This window comes from Mixophyes fleayi, chromosome 6 (genome assembly GCF_038048845.1).
Source record: "Mixophyes fleayi isolate aMixFle1 chromosome 6, aMixFle1.hap1, whole genome shotgun sequence".
Lineage (NCBI taxonomy): Eukaryota > Metazoa > Chordata > Amphibia > Anura > Limnodynastidae > Mixophyes > Mixophyes fleayi.
This window is the reverse complement of record NC_134407.1, coordinates 146,181,085-146,207,581: the sequence shown is the minus strand read 5'-3', so window position 1 is coordinate 146,207,581 and position 26,497 is coordinate 146,181,085. Positions and strand designations below refer to the sequence as shown.

The following is a 26,497-nucleotide window of genomic DNA, read 5'->3' as shown; positions in this document are numbered from 1 at the left end:
TATTATTTCCCTTATTCTTTTCAGTTGATGCTAAAGAGGAGAGACAAGGAATAATTGCATTCACATGCTGAGGAATGTCGGAAATCACAGACTCCTGGTCTGAAAAGTCTGCATCTGCTAAGCTACCCACTTTCTTCTGAGGTCTTCTAGGACAATTTGAGACATAATGTCCTGGTTTGCCACAATAAAGGCACAAGTTCTCTTGACGTTGTTGCTCCCTTCTCTCATTAGAACTACAATGTGAAGTGTGTCTACGGGCATGGGTTCAGACTCAAATTCTTTAGTGCATTTTACCTCAGAATTCCCATAATAGTTTGAAGTTGTGGGTTCTCGATAACTGGGGTATGTCCAGGTTAAGGCCTTCCTTTCTTGTCGTCTCTCAATCAGTCGAGCATCAATTCGAATGCAATGGATAATGAAAGGCTCAAGTTCAGTTGGTGCCTCTGCTCCGGCTAATTCATCTTTAATGGTCTCAGAAAGTCCCCTACGGTAGACAGATAGCTGCGCCTCAGAATTCCAAGTAGTGTCAAGGACCCATCTTCAAAAATCTGCAGTATATACCACAACTGAACGTCTCCCCTGATGTAATTTCAAAAATGTTTTTTCAGCAGTATCTTTCTGGTTTGGATCATCAAAGGTTTGTTTCATTACTTTGAGGAAGTCATCAAATTTCTCTAATATTGGACTAGAAGTTTCAATATAAGGAGAAGCCCATGCAAGGGTGGTGTCCTTAAGTAGCAAAAGCATACACCGCACCTTTGACTTTTCAGACTGGAAATGGGACTCATACAGTTGGAAATGCAGCTGGCTTTGATTGATAAATCCGCAGAACTTTTGAGGGTCTCCTCCAAACCGAGCTGGTGGGAGAGGGAGAGCAGCAGGGGATGGTGCCATTACAGGCACTTGTGGTGACCCCTTCTCCAACTCTGAGATACGTTCCTCATGTTGAGGCAGTCTAATCAGGGCTGCCAAGAGGAATCCAGGGCCCGAGTACAACAAATTCTTGGGGCCCCCCTCATAGTCGAGTAAGCCCCCAAATCTTTTTGCGCCGCCATGAGGCAGCGCAAAAAATTTCGGTGGTGTGGTCGTGCATTCAGGGGCGTGGCAATGCGCTGTTGGGGCGTGGCTAGGCTAACGACGGTGCAAAAATGTTCGGGGGTGTGGTCGTGCATTAAGGGGCGTGGCAATGCGCTGTTGGGGTGTGGCTAGGCTAACAGCGGTGCAAAAATGTTCGTGGTGTGGTCGTGCATTCAGGGGCGTGGCAATGCGCTGTTGGGGTGTGGCTAGGCTAACGGCGGTGCAAAAATGTTCGGGGGTGTGGTCGTGCATTCAGGGGCGTGGCAATGCGCTGTTGGGGCGTAGCTAGGCTAACTGCGGTGCAAAAATGTTCGGGGGTGTGGTCATACATTTGGGGGCGTGACAATGCGCCATTGGGGCGTGGCTAGCATCAAAATCACTAGGTCCTGAATTCACCAGAGCGTCACATATGTCCCAGCACTCCTGACTTTTAAGACATCTAGCACCACAGTGTAGTATACAAAGAATGTCATGTGTACACAGTTTAGCCTTGGCCTGTACCTAACATTGGGCACAACACTCACCAAAAATTTACATTGTCCCTACTAGAATCACAATATTTCACACACTCTGCTGCTCTCTCCTACCTGTTCTTCTCACTTTCACCACCTGTGACTGCTGCTTTCTTTAGTTGCGGATTGTCCGGATCCTGGAATGTTGAAGGACCTATTTGGGGGAAAAAATGGCTACATTTAGAAAATTACAGCCAGCCCCGGCGTTAAATCAATAGCACCCACGATTAATAATTAAGCCTTCCTCCAGCCCCAACATTAAAATAATAGTATTCATTTAATAAATAAACCTATTCCCTTCCTGCAAACAGCAATACCTATTTCCCGCAATCATTGCTGCCATTTAATAACTCATAGTCACATTTAATAAATAGACCTCATTCTCCCTAAACTCACCCCCATATTCAATAGCCCCCAAACCAGCCCATCTTAAATTAATAGTCCCCACTATTAAATTGCCCCACCATCACCCTACAAACAAAATAGCACCAATTAATTAGTGCTTCTCTCCCCTTTTTTTAAAAAAAAATTAGTGCTTCTCTCCTTTTTTTTTTTAAATTAGTGCTTCTCTCCCCTTTTTTTTTTTAGTGTTTCTCTTCCTTTTTTTTAATTAGTGCTTCTCTCCCATTTTTATTTTAATTAGTGTTTCTCTCCCCTTTTTTTTTTTGTGTTTCTCTTCCTTTTTTTAATTAGTGCTTCTCTCCCATTTTTATTTTAATTAGTGTTTCTCTCCCCTTTTTATTTTAATTAGTGCTTCTCTCCCCCTTTTTTTTTTTTACTCTCTGCCTCTCTCCCCTGTTTTTTTTTACTCCCTCTTCTTTATAGCACTGTCCATTTCTGTTTCCCTCCCCTTGCCTCTCCGCTTCTTTACTTACCTTCTTTCTTTTCTTCTCTTCTGTCTTCTCTTATTTCTTCTGGTCTTGTCCGGCGCTCCTCACTGACTGACGGGCATGACTTGATGACGTCACGCCCGGCAGTCAGTGTGAATGAAGAAGAGAGGAAGAAGGGACGCAGCGCCGATCACGTGAGTATGAATCTTTTTTCTTTTTTTCTTTCCAGCTCCCCCTGCCAACGACGACCCCCCCCCCCCCGCGAAAAAATAAAATAAAAAATTATTCACAAAAAAACGCCAAATAGAAAAAAATAAAAAATAAATAAAATTACAAATCAGCACGCGTGGACCCAGTCCGGGCCCGGGTAAAATGTACCTGCTCCCCCCCCCCTCTCAGCGGCCCTGAGTCTAATTAGAAATTCCTGGAAACCACTATGTGCGTCACAAGTGTTTTGTGAGATAACTTGAAACTCTTGCTTAACCTGTGACTCGAGAGTCATAAAACTGTCCTTCAGGAATTTCAGCTCTGCCTGGCATTCAATTAGCATGGCGGTTAAACTTGCCACGCGCCGCTTAATAGGTATAATTTTGGCGGGATCCATTTCAAGGCTTGAGTATCCTGTGACGATACTGGTGGTATTATCTGAAGCCCAATAGCCGAGTAGATATACAGAGAGTAGTCAGACGTTTGCCGGGTCGGTACACAAGAGAGTAGTCAGACGTTTTCCGGGATGGTACACAAGCAGGTAGTCACAGATGCAAGGTAGAGTAGCAGGTAGCAGGAGCTGAGCAAGCAGAATACTCAAGCATATGTCTGAACCAGGAAGTGCCATTTATAGGCCCAAACAGGAAACAGGATCCAAGATGGTTTCTCTCTGATTCCAAACTGGCCATCTTGGATAAGGGCAAATCTAAGGGCAAGTTTGCCAATACAGAGACCTCTAGTAGTCAGAGGTGCAAATATCAAAGTAATTCCTTACAGCCGCTTTTTTAAAAAACACATCTAGGTATTCGTGGTATTGGGGAGTAAGCTGCTCAGACTCAGGCTGCAGAATCCGGAGGGGCAATATTAAACAAGACTGCGAACAGTGGGAACTCCATTGACTAATCTCCCCTTCAGCCCAATCCACTACAGGGTTGTGGAGGGAGAGCCAATGATGGCCTAATACTAATGGAACGGATGGACAATTAATGAGGAAGAATGACAGGGTTTCTGAGTGAAGAGCCCCCACAGTTAACTGCAGCAGAGGTGTTTCATAAACAATTTTGCCGCCAGGGAATGGACGTCCATCCAAGCCACAGACAGTGATAGCAGAATCAAGCTTCAAAGAAGGGATCACGGAAAAATGAGTGAATCCGATGTCAAGAAAGTTGCCAGCCGCACCGCTATCTAGAAAGGCTGAGACAGCAACAGAAGAAGCACCGTGAGTGATGCACGCAGGAACTAAGACTGCATTTGTGGAGGAGATGATATGCAGACCTATGCGAACTTCCCCCTTATTCCCCATGCTTGCTCTTTTCCCGATTTGTTAGGACAGGAGCGAGAAAAGTGACCCTTGATACCACATTACAGACAAAGACCTTGGGTCCATCTTCTTTTCTTTTCCTCAGAAGAAAGATGGTATGCTCCTAACTGCATGGGCTCTTCACTGTCCATAGATGCGGTAACAACCGCAGAAGGAAAAGATGGTACCTCTTTTTACACTTTCCTCTCCTTGATCCGCCTGTCAATTTTGATGGGGAACTGCATGAGGGTCTCCAGAGATGTTGGAGAAGGATACTGCATAAAAGCATCTTTGATCCCTTCTGACAACCTTAAGCGAAATTGGCTGCATAACACTGGATAATTCCATTCGCTGTCAGTAGACCATCACCTAAATTCAGCACAGTACTCCTCAGCAGAGCGTCAGCCTTTCTCCAAGGCCCTCAAATGAGCTTCAGCTGAGGCCACTCGATCCGGATCATCATAGAGCAGACCCAAAGCATTAAAGAAAACATCCACCGACTGCAATGTTGGACTCGTTGAAGCCAGACTAAAGGCCCATGACTGAGGATTACTCTGGAGGAGGGAGATGATGATACCGACCCTTTGCTGTTCTGAGCTAGAAGACCGAGGTCTCAGGTGGAAATATAGCTTGCAGCTCTCCTTGAAATTCCGTACCAAAGCTCTGTCCCCAGAAAACCGGTCTGGCAAGTTTAATTTGGGTTCTGTCGCAGGTGCCAAAGTGACTTGTGAAGTTGTGGAAGCTTCTTCCTGCGCAGATAGCCAATGCGATAGTCCCTGCACCATCTGGGACAGGGTCTGAATTTGGCCAGCCAGAACCTGGGCTGGAGTTGGACTGGTCCCGCTGTCATCAATCCAAGCGAGTTCCTCCTTGTAATTATGGCCGGTTATAATGTTAAGCTGACCGGTCTCGTAATAAACTTACAGAACTAGCGGTAGAGGTCTTCGCCTATAGCAGCCACCTTTCCCGTAGAGCTTGATGTGCTCACAGGTACTCAGATGCCCCCAGGTCTTCACTCTATTGTAGTGCAAGTTAATTATCAAAACCGCAGCGGCAGGGCCGGAGGAAGCAATCCAGATGATAACAGATGGTCAGACGTAAGCCAAGGTCAGGGGACCGAAGCAAGCAGAGAAGTCAAAGACAGACCAATAGGTCAGGGCTGGCAGCAAGCAGGGATATCCAAATAACAAGCAGAGGTCAGGGCAATCAGGGTTCAAGCAGGTCCAAAACAAAGCCAAGGTCAAAACAGGAAATCTATCAGGAGTCAGCAACTCAGCAGGTCAGCTATCCACAGGGAATAAAAAGCTATAACCAACAGGGAGGCTAAGCCCTCATTGCCTTAAATACTGAAAGGGACCAATCACAAGAGAGAGGAGAGAGAGTAAATGACCCCCCAGGAGTGGACTAATAAATTAACTAATTAGCCCCACATGTGTTTAGGCTAGAGCGCATGCGCCCGACTGTCAGCATTGCCGGGACGCGTCCCAGCTGTTGTCATGACAACAACCGGGACGCAGGTAGGAACGAGCGGCGGCTCCCTGCCACTCGTAACAAATGAGTGGTTCAATTTTTACATTGTTTTTGTTGCAATTGGAAAAATGCACGGCTTTTATATCTCACAGATTATAATGAGTGCATAAACAATCTGTGTTATAGGGTGTGAGGAAATACAGTGCATTTAAGCTTGAGTGTTTGAGTATTAAGCACAGTGGATACTTGGAATGATGTTATTAGTATTTTAAAAACTGCTTGTGTGACATACGCTCTGATTAAATCATAAAAATAATGAAATTTCGAGTAATTAGATGCTACAACATGGTATGAATAGTGTTTATATGATATCACTCTAAAGGTTATTCACATCGCCCAAGTGCCCTGATTTAGGTGGAACAGACCCAATTTGAGGGCTCTGTCTCACCAGTAGACAGTTTTATCTTGTGGTTTGAAAAGTTGGGAAGTATGTCCCGTTTGCTGGTGCTCAGCACAGGAATCATGTTATTGAAATCTTTTGTTTAAATATACTATTATATATTCCATGTCCAATAACAGATATATTATATATTTAATGTCCAATAACAGGTATTTAAGAAGTACTATTATAATTATAAAGCCAAGAACAACTACATAGAGACATTGGGACTTGTATATGATTTCCTTCTATTGCACCTACACAATTTGGAATATTTATACTTGACCAGAATCCTTGGCTTATACAAATCCAATGATGGTGAGATTATCTCAAATTATATCATAGTCTACAAAATGACACAAGTGTCAAGGATTATTTAAAGATAATAAAAAAGAAGAAATGTAAAAAGGCAAAGGAGTTTTCAGACGCCAAAAATCAGTAAATAAATTATAGATATATGATAATATTAATCGAAACTAATTAAACATAACAAAAATAAAAAAGTGATTTAAGTACTAAATGACAAAAGTGCAATAAGCACCATATGCCAACAATAACATATGCAACCATATGCCCTTACAGCTGAACTCTAGATCTGTCCATTATAGACATGTATGAAGAAAGCCGAAAGGATCTGGGTGATACTATGTTAGCACTATAGTAGTGTTATTTTCATATAATTATAAATTTCAATAAAAATAAATATATACAATTATAATAGAATCCCTTATTACCACTTGGGGGCACCTCATTTGAAAATCCCCTTTTTGAAACGAGTGTTCTGTTAAATTATTACCTCCTGATTGTTTTTTGACCAGTAGACAAGGCACAATATTAGAGTAGATAAGAGGGGAAGTCTCTAAACTAACTCATATCTTACCCCTGGTTCCAAAATAGACAGGGACTATGTATGATCCCAACCATGGCCTTAGCTGTGTGGAGTTTGTATGTTTTTCCCGTGTTTGTGTGGGTGTGCTCCGGGTGCTTCACTTTCCTCCCACACTCCAAAATCCTACCGATAGGTTAATTGGCTGCTATCAAAATTGACCCTAGTCTCTCTCTGTATGTATGTATGTATGTATGTTAGGGAATTGAGACTGTAAGCTCCAATGGGGCAGGGACTGATGTGCATGAGTTCTCTGTACAGCGCTGCAGAATTGTGGCGCTATATAAATAGATGATGATGATGATTCTTTTAAATGCGGGAGCTCCTGTTTAGATATTGTCTGCTGATTGTTTTTGATCAGAAGGCAATTAGTAACAACATAGTATATAGGAGAAAGGGGATGTCCCTTAGAAGAGCTCAGAGCTCACCCCCTCTAGCTCTGAAATAAATGTGGGAACCCTCATTTTAAGTTTAATAAATCAAATAATTCAATCTACATTAAAAATATTTTAACTAGATGTGGGAAGTCTTTTTATTTCTTGTCTGTGATCAATTATGATGACCGAACAGCCACCCACCCATAACAATATTTATGTAAATACATATGGGCTGTTCTTTAAAGAACCAAATATCTGTCCGCCATTTGCAAAATACAATGGTGTACCGACATTTCAAATTGGGGAGCCCCTCTTTCAATAAGCAATACCTTTTTATTTATGATCTTTTGCTCACTTGTGATTCCCAAAAAAACACATATTTATGTAAATAAAAGTATTAGGTGCATATCTGTACTCCTGGCATCCATTTTCACTAAGTCAAGCAGTACAAGTTAGGCACCATTCTTGTTAGGAGACCAGCAGTTATTCAGAAAAGTATAACAGCCCCTCTTTTTCTATTATTTGCCCAACTTTAAATTAGTAAGTAAATAAAATTATTCCTCTATTGCACCACCTCCTGAAAACTATTGTGCATTACCGATTTGGGTTAGAAAGGTAGTTATTATTGTTTAGCAAATCACAAATACATGAGGTAATACGCATATGTAGCACAGATGAGTGTGAGTAATGTTGTGGGGACTTACACAGAATGTTGCAAAAGACATGACAGGACACGAGAAGATGTCACGGGAAGATGAAGATATCTCCCTACTCCTCTGTACAATCTGATCCTTTTGTTTTCTCTAGTGACACGGCTGAGCCTATGCAGTTGGGGGTTACCGCCTGTCCCCTGAAGAGAGCTCCAGAAGACGCTCCCTGGGACTTTGCTTATACTGCAGAATCTTCTTTTGTGCATGTCCCAACAAAGCGGGAAAAGACCAGACCAGTGTGTATGGAAGGGGTTCACTTAGGCCTGCAAATAATGTCTTCCAAGAATTCGTTATTTATTCCAGCTCAGATATCTGTCAGTGGATATACCGTTCCCATATCCGCCTTCCTGGACTGTGGGGCTGCTGGAAATGTTTTGGACTTAGCTTTTGGCAAGATTTTGGGCATCCAGCCCACCCAGCTAGAATATTTCTGTGTATGGAATGGATAGAAATCCTCTGGCTGGAGGCAAGATTGTTCTTCACACCCCCTCCATTTCATTCTGATGCTGTACCTGATACACTGCCACTCATTGCTGCTAATTATGGGTCATCCCTGGCTTTCCCTCCATAACCTTTGTTATCGATTGGAGTAAAGAGGAGATTGTTCAAAGGAGTTTTTTTCTGTTCCTCCTTTTGTTTGACCCTACCACAAACCTGCTCTGAGCTGCTACCTTTTCCTTATAGAGATTTCCAGGATGCCTTTTCTAAAAAAGAGGTGGATACATTTTCTCCACACTGGGAATATGATTGTGCCATTCATCATATCCATGGTTTGAAGTTACCTAAGGGTAGATTATATGCACTCTTTATTCCTGAGACCAAGGCTATGGAGTCATACGTGGATGAGAATCTACATAAAGGCTTTATTAGGCCTTCAAGGTCACCAGCAGGAACAGGAGTTTTCTTTGTAGCCAAGAAGGATGGAAGCCTGAGACCATGTATGGGGGCTTAATAAAATTACCCCATACATGGGTAGGTACTCTCTCCTGCTGATCTCTGTTCTCTTCGATCAGCTCAAAGGAGTCAAGATCTTTACCAAGATTGACCTTTGCGGAGCTTACAATCTTATCCGGAAGGAGACAAGTGGAAAACTGTCTTCTACACTCAAACAGGTCACTATGAATACCTTGTCATGCCATTTGGCCTTAGCAACACACCAGCCATCTTCCAGCACTTGATTAATGACATCCTGCGTGAATTCCTGGGCTCCTTTGTTGTAGTCTATCTTGATGATATTTTAATCTATTCCCAGTTCTTGGCCCAACACCATCTGCATGTACAGAAGGTTCTTCTCAAGCTCTGCCAACACCATCTCTAAGCCAAACTCGAGAAATGCGAATTTGAGGTCCAAAAGGTCACCTTCCTCAGGTACATAATATCACCTAATGGTTCTGCCATGGATCCCAGCAAGGTTCAAGCCTTCCAGGACTGGGTGCGTCCCACTAATCTGAAAGCCATCCAAAGATTTTTGGGCTTTTCCAACTATTATAGGGGTCATTCCACATCAGATCACCCTAAAAAAATGAAATGTCCACCACCCATCTCAGATTTGTTTGAATTTTTTTTAGTTAAGAGTGGATGTCAAAACAACTATTTCTGCCAAATATCTCAACTGTCTGACAACCAATGATCCTGGAACCTCAGTCTGCTACCATCATGAAAAGCTATGAAAAATTTCAGAAAACATGCTGTAATCCTTTCTTGTCATAAAGACAGCAGGAACCAGAGCTAGTGTCACTATGACCACAGTCACAAAAAATGTAGACAAAAGTGATCCGCAACCTGGAACATACATAGCAGCAGTGTATAACATCTGATACATTGCGTATATCATTCAATGTAATGAGGAGGAACAAGATGTGCTGATACACTTCATGAAACGAAACCAATCAACAAATGTGCTGTCCTGGCCTTCAAGACATAAGTGTTTTGTTCCTTTTATTCACGTCCTCTGTGTAACGGAAGTGCCTACTATCCAAGGAAGTACTGGAAGGCAGTATACACTTTCTGCTGACACTTTAAGGAAAATTACAAACCGTTAAAACAACTTCCAAACAAAGGAAAACTAATGAGATTGTTGACTCAACTTCAGTTATGGACTTAAGTTATGTTAAAGGTTTTAAATTTCATGGTTTCTTGTGTTAATTATGTATGCGGTACAACAGTAATCGAGCATCAACTTCATTATTTTTTTTCTCCACTATGAAACAGAGTACCCTGCTGATTTTTTTTGTGCTAGTAATGTATACCTTTTTTAAACACCCCCCTCAAAAATGGGGTCCCTAATGTTGATTGAACCTAGCATTTTTAATTCTATTCGAAAAAATTGCGTTTTTGGCGTAACACAAAATGTGAGGCAGATAAAGTAATTTGGTTCGTATTTTTCAATTCGGCAGGAAGAGTTACCTCAGGGGTCCAAATTTTGTGGTGATTCCTTAATAAACAACCGTGATACTTCCAATAAACTGGATAAAGAAGCTGCGATGAGTAAATTATTTAATAAATTGAAAAATCAATATTTAATCAACTAATTGTCAAACAGTTGTGATATTTGGCAGAAATAGTTGTTTTGACATCCTCTCTTAACTAAAAAAATTTCAAACAAATCTGAGATGGGTGGTGGACACCCCCGGTTGAACTGACATGGAATGACCCATAGAAGATTTATCAGCTCTTTTTCCGTCCTTGTGGCTCCTATTACTGCCTTACCTTGTAAAGGAGCTTTCATATCGGCTCCTGTCCTTAGGCATCCCAATCCAGATTTGCCCTTCATGGTTGAAGTAGATGCATCCGATGTAGCTGCTGGAGTAATCTTATCGTAGAAGGATCTACGCGACCATCGCCCTCACCCTTTGTGCCTACCTATACCGGAAATTCTCATACGCAGAGGCCAACTATGATGTGGGCAATCGAGAATTGTTAACTATTAAGTGGGCTTTCGAGGAGTGGCGCCACTGGCTTGAAGGTGCAACACATGTTATTTTGGGGTTAATCAATCACAAGAATCCCTCTTATATTGAATCTACCAAGAGACCGAACTCCAGGGAAGCATGGTAGGCCCTTTTTTTCACTCGCTTCAAGTTTATCATCACCTTTTGCCTGGGTTCTAGAAATGTGAAGGCTGATGCCCTGTCTCACAGCTTTGTCTCTTGTCAGTCTCCTGCTACGGAGCCTCTTCCCATTGTTTACGCTTCTACCATCCTTGCCGCATAAGCCCAAGATTTGGGTATTGCTCTCCATCAATTCCAACATCTGGCTCCTCTGGAGACTCCGATCAACAGACTTTTTGTTCCGGGCCAACTAAGCAAGGCTGTCTTTTCTGAATCTCTTGACAACAAAACCTCCGGACACCATGGTATTACTAAAAACATTAAAAATGTGTCCTGTATGGTTTGGTGGCCATCTTTGTCTAATGACATAAGAGAATACATTTTCTCCTGCAAGGTCTGCTCCAAAAATAAATCTTCCCGAAGATGTCCTTCTGGTTCAGTAATGCCTTTACCCGTTCCTGTTAGACCTTGGACACATCTGTCCATGGGCTTTATTGTGGACTTACCTAGGTCATCAGGATATAATACCATCTGGGTAACCGGTTTAGCAAGATGGCCCACTTTGTCCCTCTGATCAAGCTTAAGTGTGCCCGGACTCTGGCAGAGTTTGTCAACAATAATGACTGTCACTCACCCACCCAAGTTTCTCTATTTTTCTGCAACTTCGGGTTCTACCTTAGGGCTAATTCCTTGTCTTCCATGGCTACAACATGTCTACCTGAGGTCCTTTCTACTGCTGGTTGCCTTAAAATGGTATGGAAGAAGGTCCATTTTGCCTTATGCCAGGCCTCCTTTAAGTCAAAAATTTTTGCTGACCTTCTGTGCAGTCCCTACGCTTTCAAAGCTGGTGACAGGATGTGGTTTTCTACACGGAACATCAGACTCCAACAGCCCAACTGAAAGTTTGGGCCGAGGTTTATTGGACCCTTTGTGGTCTCTAAGCAAGTCAAACCTGTAGCTTTTAGAGTGAAGCTTCCTAGGTCCACGAAAATACCCACCACCGTCCAGTAATCTCTTCTAAGGCCTGTCATCACCTCATGTACGTTTAGATCACGTCGATCACGGAGACCTTGGCCTGTCAAGAGTTTGGGGTGGAAAAAAATCTTGACTCTAAGAGGGTATAAGGACAAGTCCATTACCTAGCACATTGGAAGGGCTACGGCCAGGAGGAATGTTCCTGGGTTCCGCTGAGAAATTTACACGTGAACAAACTCATCGTGGAAGTCTTCAAGCAATTCCCTAGGAAACTGGCTTGTGTCAGTACCCCTCCTCAAGAAGGGGGGTACTGACACAGGCAACTGCGCTACTCGTTCGCCTGTGTCCTCAAGCATCCCGGCTGTTGCAGGGACTGGCTGTCAAATTTTAGCAGGGGGGCAAGACTGAGCTCAACGGCCTATAAGGAACATTTCAAAGTGAAAAAAATGAAGGTAGCCCAGTGGCTGGGCCCAGGGTAGCCCATTATGGTACTGGACCGGATGGTGGTGCGGCATATGCCCCTGTGACTCACATTGCACGCAGCATCTTCAGAGAGTAAATGCAGAGAATGAGCTTTTTCTCTTTAATTAAACCTTTAAACAACAGCCGTGTTCAAAGAGACTTTGTGACACCACCCTTTATTCCGTTGTGCACAAGCTATATTTGTTTTTATGGGCTCATGGTATTTACCAATAAATGATTACCTCACTGTACGTAAATTTACTTCCTCCCTTAACAAGACTTGTGCACCCTGTCATCAGCCAGTTCCCCATCCTCAAACACCTGGCCACGTGACTAGTCCCTGACTGTTGGCCTGTTGCGTTATCTCGCACCTTGTCTAACATAAATGGGCGGGGTTGCGGTGACATCACGTCTATCACTAACATTTGTGCCTTTTATCTAGGCGCTCAGCCAACTGTCACTGTAGACAGCTAGAGTGGTGGCTCGCCCGTGCTTCCTTTCCTTATTGGTCGATATATGATAAGACCAGAGCGAGAGGCGCGTTGGATTGGCTACCAGGGACGTCTCTCAGCGATGAAGGTACTGCCCACTGTGTGAATGAAAGCGGAATGTCAGGGAATGAGGCGAAGCAGAGGTGAGCCGAGAGGACCATCCGATACATCAGCGGGGCCACCATTACCGTCATCATTATCAGCACCGGAGGATACACTGGCATCAACACCATCACCATCTGATAGGTATTTGATCACCTTGTACTTCTCACCATCTTGTCATAAACGGGTATGTGTGTAAATGCACTATATATGCATCTGTGCATGGTGCTCTTGTAAAATTATTGCACTATTTACATCATATACATATATGTGTATATATATACACACACACACATATATGTGTAATATATATATATATATATATATATATATATATATATATATATATATACACACATACATACATACATACATACATATATACACACACATATATTTCACACTCACATCCATGTGTGCAGCATGGGAAGGTGCATGTTGTTCATTGCAGATCAATTCCACTTACCTATAGACTGTGTCTCAACCTCTCTTTAACATGTGATTAAAACTACAGTGTATGTATTAATACTATGTTTTCTCTAGTATGTGTACATTTAATTAAGGTACTCCTGAGTCTGTAAATGCAGACTAAGACAGTCCTTATGCATTTAAATATTTTATAAACACACATGATTTATTTAATGTATGTGTTATTCTTTACTAATAAATGCAGTGTTTTTGATAGAATTAACAGACTGACGTAAGTCTTGAATTTATGTGGGGTTTAGAACATAGGCTTTATGCACTGTGTGTGCAGCATGGGTTGTTCCTTTCTCTTTCAGTTCTAGAGATGAATATGGTAGACTCTTTATTACACATTGTAACTCTGTTGCTGAATAGCTGGGGTTTGGGGGTGTGGGTTTAGCACACATTGAGGCTTGTGCCCCAGTGTCCGAAGACATGGCAATCTTAAGTGTTGAATGCTTATTTTTCTATAAGTCAGACTCCTGATGGATCTACATTAATATTGGGAATATTTTTCTATTGCTTTTCTACTGTATAATTCCCTATAGGGGTGTTTTTTAAGGTGTTGTTAAGCATACACATTACATTTTGGTTAGGGTTGAGGACTTGGTGGGCAGCCATCAATACCCCTTAATAAAGAGGTTATGAGACAGATTGAAAAGTAAAGTGATCTGTGTTTACTGTTGATAGTTTTGTTTGTCTCAGCTGGTTTGTGGTTGTGTATGTATGTTTGAAGCAGGCAATGGCAGTGCTTGCGTCAGTAAGATATTGCGTCAGGAAGCTCATGGAATTAATGCTTACCCTGTTGGCATTAGTGCCAGGTTATGGAGTAATTAGATGGTGTGGTGGATCTTGCTTTGTGTATGCATGGGATTACATGGGCATTTTATGTCCTGTTTTATAGGGGTGAGTGAATTAGATAGTGGTAGTTTGGGGCAGTAGGAACAGTGGTGCATTAACAACGTTATCTATGGACCACTGAGTGAGCAGTACTCATAATTGTTTTGACATTATATCACTGACTGAAATAGGTTGATATTGAGGACAGTGGTAAGGACTGGACACCAACATGCAGTGGTTCATATAGAAAGGATGTATGAGTGAGTTTAATGGGAGCTGGGTGGTTATTAATAATCTGGGGTATTTGAGGTTGTATTAAGAATGATATCAAGTACTGGGTGAAAAACAATATAAGGGGAATGGGCCTGAGACATTAAGGAAAGTAAAGCAAAAAAAAAAGTATCTTTGCACCTTGGCAAAACCAAGTTACATTGGAGGAAGAGGTAAATTTAAAATGTGATGTCAGATTTATAGTTGGGGTAGGGCATGTCTTAGATCAACTTTAAATTTCAGTGTAAAAATAAAGGTATCAAGTATTTTTACGCTACATGAAAAAGCAGCCAGTATTTAACTTATGCGCAAATTAATAAACTCATTTGCACCCCTTGCATTGTAACATGGTTTTTATCCAGGATTAAATTTACTCCTTTTTTTTGCTTTGCTCTCCTTAGTGACTCAGGCTCAATGTGTTTCGGGAATAAATTGGTTGGATCTTGACAGCACATCAGAAATTAACATAGAGCTATATCTGACATTAGGGATCAAGTGGAGGTGGGGCAAATTCAAAAACTATCAGGGACTTAATAGAAGTCTGGATTGAACTGAATATTATACGATTAGAATGGTTTGGATTTATACAATAACAGTGATGTGTGGCTGGGAAGCAGAGTTTGAAATTTATCTGTTTAAATATTTATTTAGACAGGCATGTGACTATTATGGGTGGTTGCAGGATCATTTTAAATAAATATATGCAATTATTATGTAATATAGAGGTATCTAACTAGTGTCTTCAGCTGTTGTTGAAATGCAAATCCCAGCATGCTGGTATTTGTAGTCCTACAACACACGGAGAGGCTGCTTAAGCGTAGCCTATTGTGTGCTATTATGCAAAGTATTCCTTTGTTAAAAGAAAAAGAAATGTAAATAACAAAGTGAAGAAAAATATTTTCAGTATTTGCAATATAGAGTTGGTATATTTTAACTTGTATCGTGGTGTGGGTATGTTGTCGGTATGTAACAAAGTACTGCAAACATGTTCATTTGGGATAGGTATAATTTAAAGTATAAACAAATATAAAATCTCAGGCGCTAAGAAATCATATAAATAGTATGTAAACAATGGACCGCAGCTCCCTATAGACAGATATCTGGGTCTGTCAATAAAGAAGTTAGAAAAAAATATAGGAAAGTGCTGAATCCATCAATTAATAATATTTAGTATAATTTAAAATAAATAAATAAATTGCTAATATAAGTCAGAATAATATCTGAATAAACAACAGTTACGTATAATAAACAGCAATTATACACATAATAACAGTATTGATGTGGACTCCATAGATAGATTACATAAGAATAATGGATCACTATAGTACATATAAACAAACACTCTCCTTGCTGCTGGAGATCACCACCAACATAGGTAAGTATGGGCAGGCAGAAATAAGCTGTAGCAATGCTGCTGTCAATGAAGATAGAGAGCGCTTATCATGCTTAGAAGGAATACTGCCTGATTTTCAAATACCAATGCAGACCGAACAGGTAAGTTGTAATATGCTGGAATCCGCTGCAGTAAATTACTGTAGATACAGATAAGGGGCACTTTACCCCCTAAGAAATTATTGCTGGCGGAAAGTTTCAAAATCCTGGTTGTTCCATTATAATAGACATACTGTATGTCCCTAAGAAATAGAAAACAAAATAAAAAGCACCACACACTATTGCTGTTGCAAGGAGCTTTTACAAATATATGCCCACTGCTGCACATCTATTCCTATTTGCACAAATTGAGATGCAAAGCTGTATTTTTGCCATGGATGAAACTTTTTGCCTCCACTGTCTCCTTTAATTGTAAGCATAATACCTCTGTTCACAGGTCCGTGAGATACAATAAAGTATGTCTGAAAGAAAAAAAATGTTCTCCCAGAGTACACACAGATCCAATAGACACAGTGGGCCTCATTCATTAAGGAAAGTAAAAATGAGTAAATTTGAACCTTGGCAAAACCATGTTACAATGCACGGGATACAAATGAGCTTATTATTTTGCACATAAGGAAAATACTGGCTTTTTTTTCATGTAGGACGCAAATACTTGATAGCTTTATTTTTACACTGACTTTAACAGTTAATCTAGGAAATTCTCTACCCCAATTATAAATCTGTCCTCAGATTTTAAATGCACCACCCCTCGAATACCACATGTTTTTGCCAAGGTTCAAAGCTACATTATTTGCTTTTGCTTCACTCTCCTTAGTGAATCAGGCCCAGTGAAGTTAATTCCTTTATAGAAAAGAAAAAGTTGAAATCACATTCCCATAACACATAAGGAGACCACAATATATACTGGGTTTTATTTTGACTGCTCTCCACTGCGCTGATTGATCGGGAAATCACAATTGTACCTCTGCAATGCGTTTCATGATAAAAGGCTAAGACAGGCTATGGCAACAAGTATAATGGTGTGGTAAAGAACAGCCTTAAATAGCACATAATTACACATTAAGGGCCTGAGTCATTAAGTGGAGCAAGGCAAAATAGGAGTAAATTTGGTCCTGGACAAACCATGTTACAATGCAAGTGCAAATTAGTTTATTATTTTGCACATAAAGAAAATACTGGCTTTTTTTGTCATGTAGCACACAAATACTTGATTTTCACACTGAAATTTAAAAGTGATCTAAGACGTGATCTACCCAAACTATAAATCTGGTTTTGCCAAGATTCAAAGTTACTCCTTTTTTTATTCTTTGTTCTCTTTAATGACTCGGGCCCTATAAGTGTTAGCAGTACATAAAAAAAATGAAAAGCAGAAACTTGTAAATTCTAAACAATATTAATGCCCACCATGCATATCTATAATAAAAACACATAAGGGCATATTCAATCAAACGCGGAGTGCCTCCAGTATGGGCGCGAAGGCACTCCGTGTTACTGCAACATCGCGGATTTCCCTTCGCCTCCCCCAGGGTTGCGAGAGGAAATCCGCGATGTTGCGATACCGAATTGACATAGAAAATGCGCAGCCGCGATGTTCTTCCGAACATTGTAGCTAATTGAATATGCCCCATAGTTTGAATGAAAGCGGCAATAGCTGAAAATACAAGCATCCATATATTTGATTGAAGTCTCTAAAGCATATCGGCATATATAATAGAACTATCATATATAACATCTACCGTGATTAGTTATAAAGTAAATATAGTTACATAACAAAGAGAAAATTACAGGATATACATATTAAGATTATGTAATCAAACAGATACGATTATTGCAGCATATATAGTCGGTTTAGATCAGAAAGTCAGAAATCACAAACTAGCAAGTAAAGTGACATCAATGATATATTAGTATATACATTAAAAAGATACATATATGTAACTAGATATTCAAAAAACAACACTGACAGCAATCACAGATATAGAAATCTATGTTGATGAGAAAACTTTTAAGGACAAAGTTTTTTCATGTAATAAACCCATATTTCCACTACCCTCTCTTCCCTTCTCCTGTGTACTATGAAACGGATCTGTTTGTAACAAACTTACATCCATCCATGATCTGTTCATTTCTAACTCCCTCAACCTCCTTGCTATTGCAGAAACCTGGCTCACCTCCTCTGACACTACATCCTCTGCAGCTCTCTCCTATGTGGGACTCTCCCTCAGCCACACTCCCAGACCCAGAAACAGTGAAGGTGGTGGAGTAGGCATTCTACACTCTCCAAGCTGCACCTTCCAAGTGATACCCTCTGAATCCCCCTCTTTCTCTTCCGTCCACACTATCCGTCTATTCTATCCTCTCCACCTTTGTGTTGCTGTCATTTATCGCACCCCAGGTGCAGTTTCCCAATTCCTTGACAACTTTACAGCCTGGCTCACTTATTTCCTATCCTTTAACTTACCTACACTCATACTATGTGATTTCAACATTCCCATTGATAATCCCACTGTCTCTTCTGCCACTAAACTTCTTTCATTTACTTCCTCCTTTGGTCTCTCCCAATGGACCTCATCCAACTGTGATGGTCACTACTTTAACCTTGTCTTCTCCCGCTACTGCTCCATCTCTAGTTTCTCCAATTTAGCCTTTCCACTCTCTGACCACAACCTCTTGTCCTTCAGCCTCACCTTACCTCATGCCCTTCCTCCTGCACCCAAATATACACATACACAACAAAACCTAAGTACTCTTTAGCCCAATCTACTTCTCATTTTCATTAAAACAACTATTTTCTTCAATGACTGCTTTGTCCTGTCCTAATCAAGCTGCCACTTTTTATAACAAAACACTCACTTCAGCCTTAGATAATGCAGATCCAGCTACTACATATAGTCTCCGACAATCCAAATCCTAGCGATGGCGCAACAAACAGACCAGCTACCTGCAAAAGTGCTTCCTCACTGAAGAGCGCCACTGGAGGAAATCTCGTTCTTATCCCGATTTCCTCCACTATAAATGCATCCTTTCATCTTACAGCACTTCCCTTTCAATTGCCAAACAAACATTCTTCAAATCTCTAGTATCCACCCAGTCTTCTAACCCACATCACCTCTTTGCCACATTCAACTCACTTCTCTGACCAACTGCACCTCCTCCTCCTCCATCCTCCCTGCCCATGATTTTGCCACTTATTTCAACGACAAAATTGACACCATTTGACGAGATATTGCCTCATGCCAAATTCCACTCATTCTACCCACATTTACCTACACTCTCCAATACACCTTTAATTCATTCTCTCCAGTAACTGAAGACAAAGTCTCTGCACTCATCTTATCATATCACCCTACAACCTGTCCACTAGACCCTATTGCCTCCTAACTACTCCGCTCCATCTCCTCCACTGCATGCCCACCTCTAACTCACCTCTTCAACCTGTCTCTCTCCACTGGCACATTTCCATCCTCCTTTAAACATGCGCTCATTTCACCTATTCTACAGAAACCATCTCTCGATCCAGCCTCTCTCTCCAACTACCGCCCTATTCCTCTCCTCCCCTTTGTCTCCAAACTGCTTGAGCGATTAGTGCACAAACGCCTGTCTCACTTTTTCTCCTCTGATTCCATTCTCGACTCTCTGCAATCAGGCTTCCGCCCCCAATATTCCACTGAAACTGTTCTCACAAAAGTGACCAATGATCTACTTACTGCAAAATGTAATGGTAATTTATCCATACTTATTCTCCTACACCTATCTACTGCTTTTGATACTGTTGATCACCCTCTTCTCCTACACACCCTTCACTCCTGGCCTTCTTGACACAATCCTTATCTGGGTCACTTGCTATCTATCGAACAGCTCCTTTAATGTTTCTACCTCTGGCACATCCTCCCCGCTACTCCCACTATCTGTTGGGGTCCCACAAGGCTCTGTTCTTGGATCTGCACTTTTTTTATTGTACACTTCTTGTCTTTGGGCACTAATTCGCTCATTCGGCCTCCAATACCACCTCTACGCTGATGACACCCAAATCTATATCTCTTCCCCTGACCTCTCTCCTTCTATACTATCTCGTATAACCAGCTGTCTTTCTGATATCTCCACATGGATGTTCCAACGCTACCTAAAGCTCAACATGTCTAAAACAGAACTCATTATCTTCCCTCACGCCAGAGTCAGCACCTGCCCTCAAATCTCCCTCACTGTCAATAACACCACAATTTCCTCAGTCTCCCAAGCCCGCTGACTTGGTGTCAAACTTGACTCCGCCCTCTGTTTTATTCCTCACATCCAGACTCTCTCCCAGTCCTGTCGCCTCCACCTTAAACATATTGAGAGAATATGCCCATTTCTTACTCAACGTGCTACCAAAACTCTTATGCATTCTCTCATCATCTCCCATCTTGACTATTGCAACCTCCTGCTATCTGGCATTCCTGACACCCATATTTCCACACTTCAATCCATCCTATATGCTGCTGCAAAACTGATCTTCCTCTCTCACCGCTCCACATCTGCTGCATCACTTTGCAAATCCCTACACTGGCTTCCAGTGTCCTTCAGAATCAAATTCAAATTACTCACCCTTATCTACAAAGCCCACAACATCAACACCCCTGCATACATCTCAAATCTCATATCAAAATACTCCCCTCCTGCCCTCTTAGATCTTGCTCTGACCTGCGCCTTGTCTCGTCTCTGATAACCACCTCTCACTACCGCATTCAAGACTTCTCCTGTGTTGCTCCCCACTTATGGAATTCCCTACCACGCTCTATCAGACATTCCCACAGCCTTCAAATCTTTAGATGCTCTTTGAAAGCCCTTCTCTTTTTTAGGGGTGACCTTATCCTCGATAACACTATTCACACTAATGCACCCTCACAACTATCTCAATCTCCACTCTGAGCCACCCTCGCTCCTCTTGTTTCAGCTGTGCCCTCTTCACCTCAGAATGTCCCCAGTGCTGTGAGATAGAGGTGCTAACCATTAAGCCATCGTGTTGCCCCAATAAATAGCTGATGCTGCTGCTGCTGATTATGATCTATTCTAGATCAATTGAAAGTGGACACATTGGTGTGACATTATACACTAAAAGAAATCAAGAGACAATTAGCACTTAAAAATCATATATGATAATCACTGCTCTTGGTTTTTTTTACATGAATATTTTAAGAAATAATTTTGATAAAAATAGTTTATCATTGTTAATGTAAATGCTGGTTAATAATAATTTATTGAGAATCAGTATAAGAACCAGCCACATACTGTGTAAGATATTGATTATTAGCTGTATAAATATGTGAGTGTAATGTAGTTCTTGAAAGAACAGCTGGTAGGATCCTGTAATTTAGTTATGATATCACATAATCTATACTATTATACCATATAATAATTGTGATTATGTGGATTTGCGGCATATTCCCAATTAAATATGTGTATGTTAGATGTTAGTAATAGAGAGTCATTACATGGGATGAAGAACAATGTCAGATCCTGTATCTCCTATTAAACAACTGGTGCAGAATTAGGTGACTAGAAAGATACAAAGGCAGAATGACTCAGGCCCTCCCCTGTCTGTACAGTGCACATGCAGGATTCTGCCATTTCCGCCATTTCCATCCTTTGTTGCTGATTGCATTAATGTCATCTTTTCGGACTGATGGGTGTGCCAAGATATCTAGGGCCTGCCGATTAGCTGTTCCTGGCAGTTTGTGCAGCGTGTGTTAATGCCAGACAGCCTCAGTCTGCCCGTTAGAGGTTACTGTCGGTCAGACACCTGCCTCAGTTTCCTCTTCCTGCTGCTCTGCATTAATGGTTAGAAGGGACTGAAATGTAACAAACATCTTCTACTATAAAATCATGTGTTTCATTTTTATGTAGATTTTTTTTTTTTTTAAGTTCAGTTTAGACATGATAGACATAGTTGAATGCAGATTTTGTGCATTTTTTTTACCACTGTTGGTAGGCTATGGGTACTCATTTAATATTTTTCACAGGCCACATGTAGCCCATATGCCTTTTATCACCGGAAAGTATAACACTCCAGTGATCACAACTGAAACCTTATTGTCATACTTAACCTATTCACTCTCTAGATTTGCACACTAAATAACTTGTACAATAAGACCATACATCTTTAGATATTCCTGTACTCACTGTGTATCACCAATAGCAATTTTACTTTAAATGTTTTGTTCTTGGTCATGCTTAAATAACGAACATTTTTGTTCATGCTCTTTGCACTTGTAGACAAAGCAGGGTTTGCTTCATTTTGTTCTCCAGCGTTTTGTATGGAGGAGGAAGGTGACACAATTATCTCTTATGTATCTGTTTGGCTGGCTAATTACTGTACAAAGAAATGGTGAATAAATGAGTAGTTCAATCGAGCCACTAGATTGTCCAATAGTGCAAAGCACAGCTGACAATTGAGTCAAATTGTTGTTGGCCTAGATCTGGCAGCACATAAATCGATCTGGTGAGATGTTTTTGACTAGTTTCACTTTCTAAACGTATTAGGACCAGAGCCAATAAGTTTGCATAGGAATATTTGGATCGGGCTGGATGGAGAACTCAATCAAATGAACATCCTATTTATGTGTGCCTCAGACAATCACAATTAAAGGATACTATAAAAAAAATCTGTACAATCTGGTTCTCCATGTATGTCTGGCCAATAAGTGACTACCTTCAGGCAAAATGCAGCAGATCTAAAGGAGATGTAATGTCTCTATTTAAATAGCTTTACTAGAAAAATTTCATTACTGTTTATGATATTTTGAGTTTTACTTTACCAATGTCTGAGGCTATAGAAATCCCAATGTAACCTTCCCTGCACTCTATTCAGCAGTATAAGGGGCTGTGCTCCAGGAAGTGTTGGGGGGTAGGCCAGTTCATTGCAGTCCAAACCAGAAGCCTATTTTTTGCTCCTCTTTCACAGTCTACTTCAGTATTCAGTATTTTCACTCATCAACATTTATTTATATAGCGCAGCAAATTCCGTAACGCTTTACAATTGGGAACAGAGTAATAAAACATTGCTGGGTAATACAGACAGACAGAGAGGTAAGAAGGTCCTGCTCACAAGCTTACAGTCTATGGACGATGGAAGCTTGATACATGAGGATGAGTGCTACATATTTCATATTGGTACAGCCAAAAGAACAAGAATATCATTAATATTGCAAAATTTCTCTATAAAAATATAGTTGAAAAAGAGATTACTATGATACCAAAACTGATAATTGCCCTTAAAACTCTTACGGCAGTATATATCAGGTAGATAGTCATTACTAGAAAACCATTTCTTAAATCCCTTGAGTATCTTATGGCTCTCTAGCTGTTGCTAAATTCAACATTTCTGTAGCTGTGGTTTGCAGGTCATAATGCAGCTCAACGATAGAATGTTAGATATAGAAACACAGGTTAGCAGGAAATTGAGCACCACTGCTGTCTATTTTCCATCTACCGTGCTATGTGTGTGTGTGTGTATATATATATATATATATATATATATATATATATATATATATACTTATTTATGTCTAATGTACTCTCTGTACGTTAACAATAACAATCATTGGGGAAAAAGGCAGACAGACAATGGAGAGTAAAGAAGGGGGTGGAGGAAGAGGGGGTGGTAGAGAGATGGTCAAGAAAAATGAGGGTGAGATCTCACATCGCTAACGAAGGTAGAGCTCTAGGATGTGGCTAATGAGGCCATAGACGAATGGTACAATATAAGGAGGCCAGCTATGTATATTTTAGGTGTTAGCCATCTACCCTTTACACTGAGTAAATTTAATAGTATCAAAGCATTTAATGATATGCAGAAGTAAGGCACACAAGCATCTTTGGCGCAGAATGTCTCTGTGATCATTCTATTATAAATACCTGTTCCCTGCTACATTATCTCAGTAACTTTTCCCCTCATTGCTAGACGGCAAATTGTAATTTTCATACGATGCACAATTTTTGTCATTCGAGTCATGTAGTGTTGAACAGAGATACAGGAAAGACTGGGCTGTGCTCCCTGCAGCAAATCTAGCAATATGTTAAAGCCTGTAGCCCAGAGAAGAAACATTTCTCCTGCACATTCTTGGCATAATATACTTTTCTTTTTTTGTTTTGCACAGGTGACATTTTCAGCTCCACGTGTTCTTCTCCAGAGTTTACAAAACACTCAGCTCCGCAGTGAAAGTGAAGGCATCACCCTACTCTTTTAATTGGGAAATGCCCCATCACTCATCTCCAGGAAATTCCTGTATTTCCAAGCAAGAGCTGCTGTGCTTTGTTGAATCTTCTCGAAGCGACAGTGATTACGACCTGATCACCCCTGAAGGCAGCGAACAAGCTGATGCACTGCCGTCAAAGACGCTCTTTCATTCTGGTGCAGTGAGCTCCCCAGACTCCTATGATGATCCTCTTTACAATGAGACTTCTACCAAGGAAGCATTGTATGGCAATGACCCTTGTGAGATTAAATTTATACCCTCCGAAAATGAAAACTTGTGCGGTTGGGGTGCCATCAAACCCACATTCTTGCAGATTTTTAACACATCCAAAGGTGTACTCTTTTTTCTTTGTGTGGCCTCTTTTCTTCAGGGCATGGTAGTAAATGGTTTCATCAATACCGTCATCACCTCCATAGAGCGGAGATTTGATCTACATAGTTATCACAGCGGACTGATTGCCAGCTCCTATGATATTGCAGCGTGTGTGTGTTTGACATTTGTCAGCTACTTTGGGGGGAATGGTCACAAACCTCGCTGGTTGGGCTGGGGAGTATTAATTATGGGCATTGGTTCTCTGGTGTTTGCACTGCCACATTTCACCACCAGTGTGTACGAAGTGAACTTTGCGGAAGATAATGGAGTGTGTCTATCTAATGATACTTACCAAGTCAAAGAAAGTGCCTTGAGTCTGTCTCACTACAGATACGTCTTCATGTTAGGACAATTTCTTCACGGGATTGGAGCCACCCCTCTATACACCCTGGGAGTCACTTACTTAGATGAAAACGTTAAATCAAGTTATTCTCCCGTGTACATTGGTGAGTATAGTTTTCTGTAATGTTTGTGTGATGCATTTACTGTTTTGTGCCTATAACATTCTTTCATTTTAATTTGAAATACATAGTGCCAGTAATCTCCTGAAAGGCACAATTACATAATATATGTACAACCTTCTTAGCTAAAGTTACAAAATTAGTCATGTTATTAAAGTAAGCCTACAAGAATGTTCCCAACCAGTCACAGGACCTCCAGTAATGTTAGTACAAACAACATAAAGCTAAAAATATGCTTGTAAACGTGAATGTGAGCAAAATTTAATTAGAGATCTATATCTGTATTTTTCCTGACAGGCCTGAGTGAGCTAGTTGTCCACAGGCAGATCACCTGACTGATATGGCACGTTCTATGTGGGGCCTATTTATTTTAATTAAAGGACTGGGAGAGAGATTTAAATTTACGCACAGTGGGCCTGAGTCATTAAGGAAAGTAAAGCAAGAACCAGGAGTAAATTTACACCTTGGCAAAACCATGTTGCATTGGAGGGGGAGGTAAGTTTAAAATGTGGGGAAAGATTTATAGTTGGGGTAGGGCATGTCCTAGATCACCTTTGCAATGTAAAAATAAAGCTATCAAGTATTTGTGCGCTACATGAAAAACAGACAGTATTTTCCCTAAGTGCAAAATAATAAACTAATTTGCACCCCTTGCTTTGCAACATAACTTGTCTAGGAGCAAATATACTCCTTTTTTTTGCTTTGCTCTCCTTAATGACTCAGGTCCAGTATGTAAATAGTGAGGTACATGCAACCAGACCATTCAGAAGTAGTGTTTATTAAATCCTCCTTTGCCAGCTGCTCAAACAGCTAGGAACTTCCTCTTTCCTTTCTTACTCATATTCCAGGCATGGTGGATCTATGTCCTTGGTACAGGTCATAGGGATTTTTAGCAGAATAGTCTAATGTTAATAAAAACAGTGTAGTCACATGAATAAAAGAAAACCACACCCATTAGTGTATTGCTATGAAAAAATCCTTTATAAAAGGTAAAGTAATTCCACGTGTACAAGGGTGCTGGTGGATGATGGTAAATGTTCATAGAGTAGGTTTATTGTCTTAAAATTAAGATAAAGAATTTTAAATCAGTCTAATTATTCAGTACTTGGTGTTTATAACACAAGTTAGAAGTCTTGTAACTCAATCTTATAAAATTAGTGCACATTGTCTAGCTGCCTAAACCCCAACATTTTTCTTAATTGTGCCTAGCGCAGGTTATGAGCAAATACAGGGTTATGTTTGCTACGTTTTTGCCTGTTTTCTGCCCTATTTTTGGTCCTTTCTGGACCTGGGTGCATCTCCTATTGACATCATATCTGATCCCCAATGTCATCACACATATCACTTCCCAATATGCCTTGCCCACACTACATTGTGAGATAATTATCATACCTAAATATTATTGACAGGGTAACTCTGAGAACTAAAGGGATTATGGTAAATAGAAGGAAAAACAATGACAATCATACTAAATGAGGAGCAAGCACACACACTAGGACCATCATGGAAATTAGGTAAAGTCCTATATCAAAAATATTTTTATAAATTCATCCCATAATATTTACATTAGAT

The 26,497-nt window shown here is 40.7% G+C and overlaps 1 protein-coding gene across 2 annotated transcripts in view; it reads left to right on the top strand.

The window, feature by feature from the left end:
* The first annotated feature begins 12,892 nt into the window (after positions 1 to 12,892).
* The window catches only part of SLCO4A1 (solute carrier organic anion transporter family member 4A1), a 62,141-nt gene continuing 48,536 nt past the window's right edge, over positions 12,893 to 26,497 (top strand). The window contains exons 1-2 of one of the 2 annotated variants that reach the window (XM_075176739.1): positions 12,893 to 13,032; positions 23,994 to 24,910. In XM_075176739.1, coding sequence (XP_075032840.1) covers positions 24,091 to 24,910 — 820 coding nt within the window. In that variant the 5' untranslated portion in view covers positions 12,893 to 13,032; positions 23,994 to 24,090. Of the gene's footprint in view, positions 13,076 to 23,993; positions 24,911 to 26,497 lie in introns of both variants that reach the window. The other variant, XM_075176740.1, reaches the window with a different exon arrangement.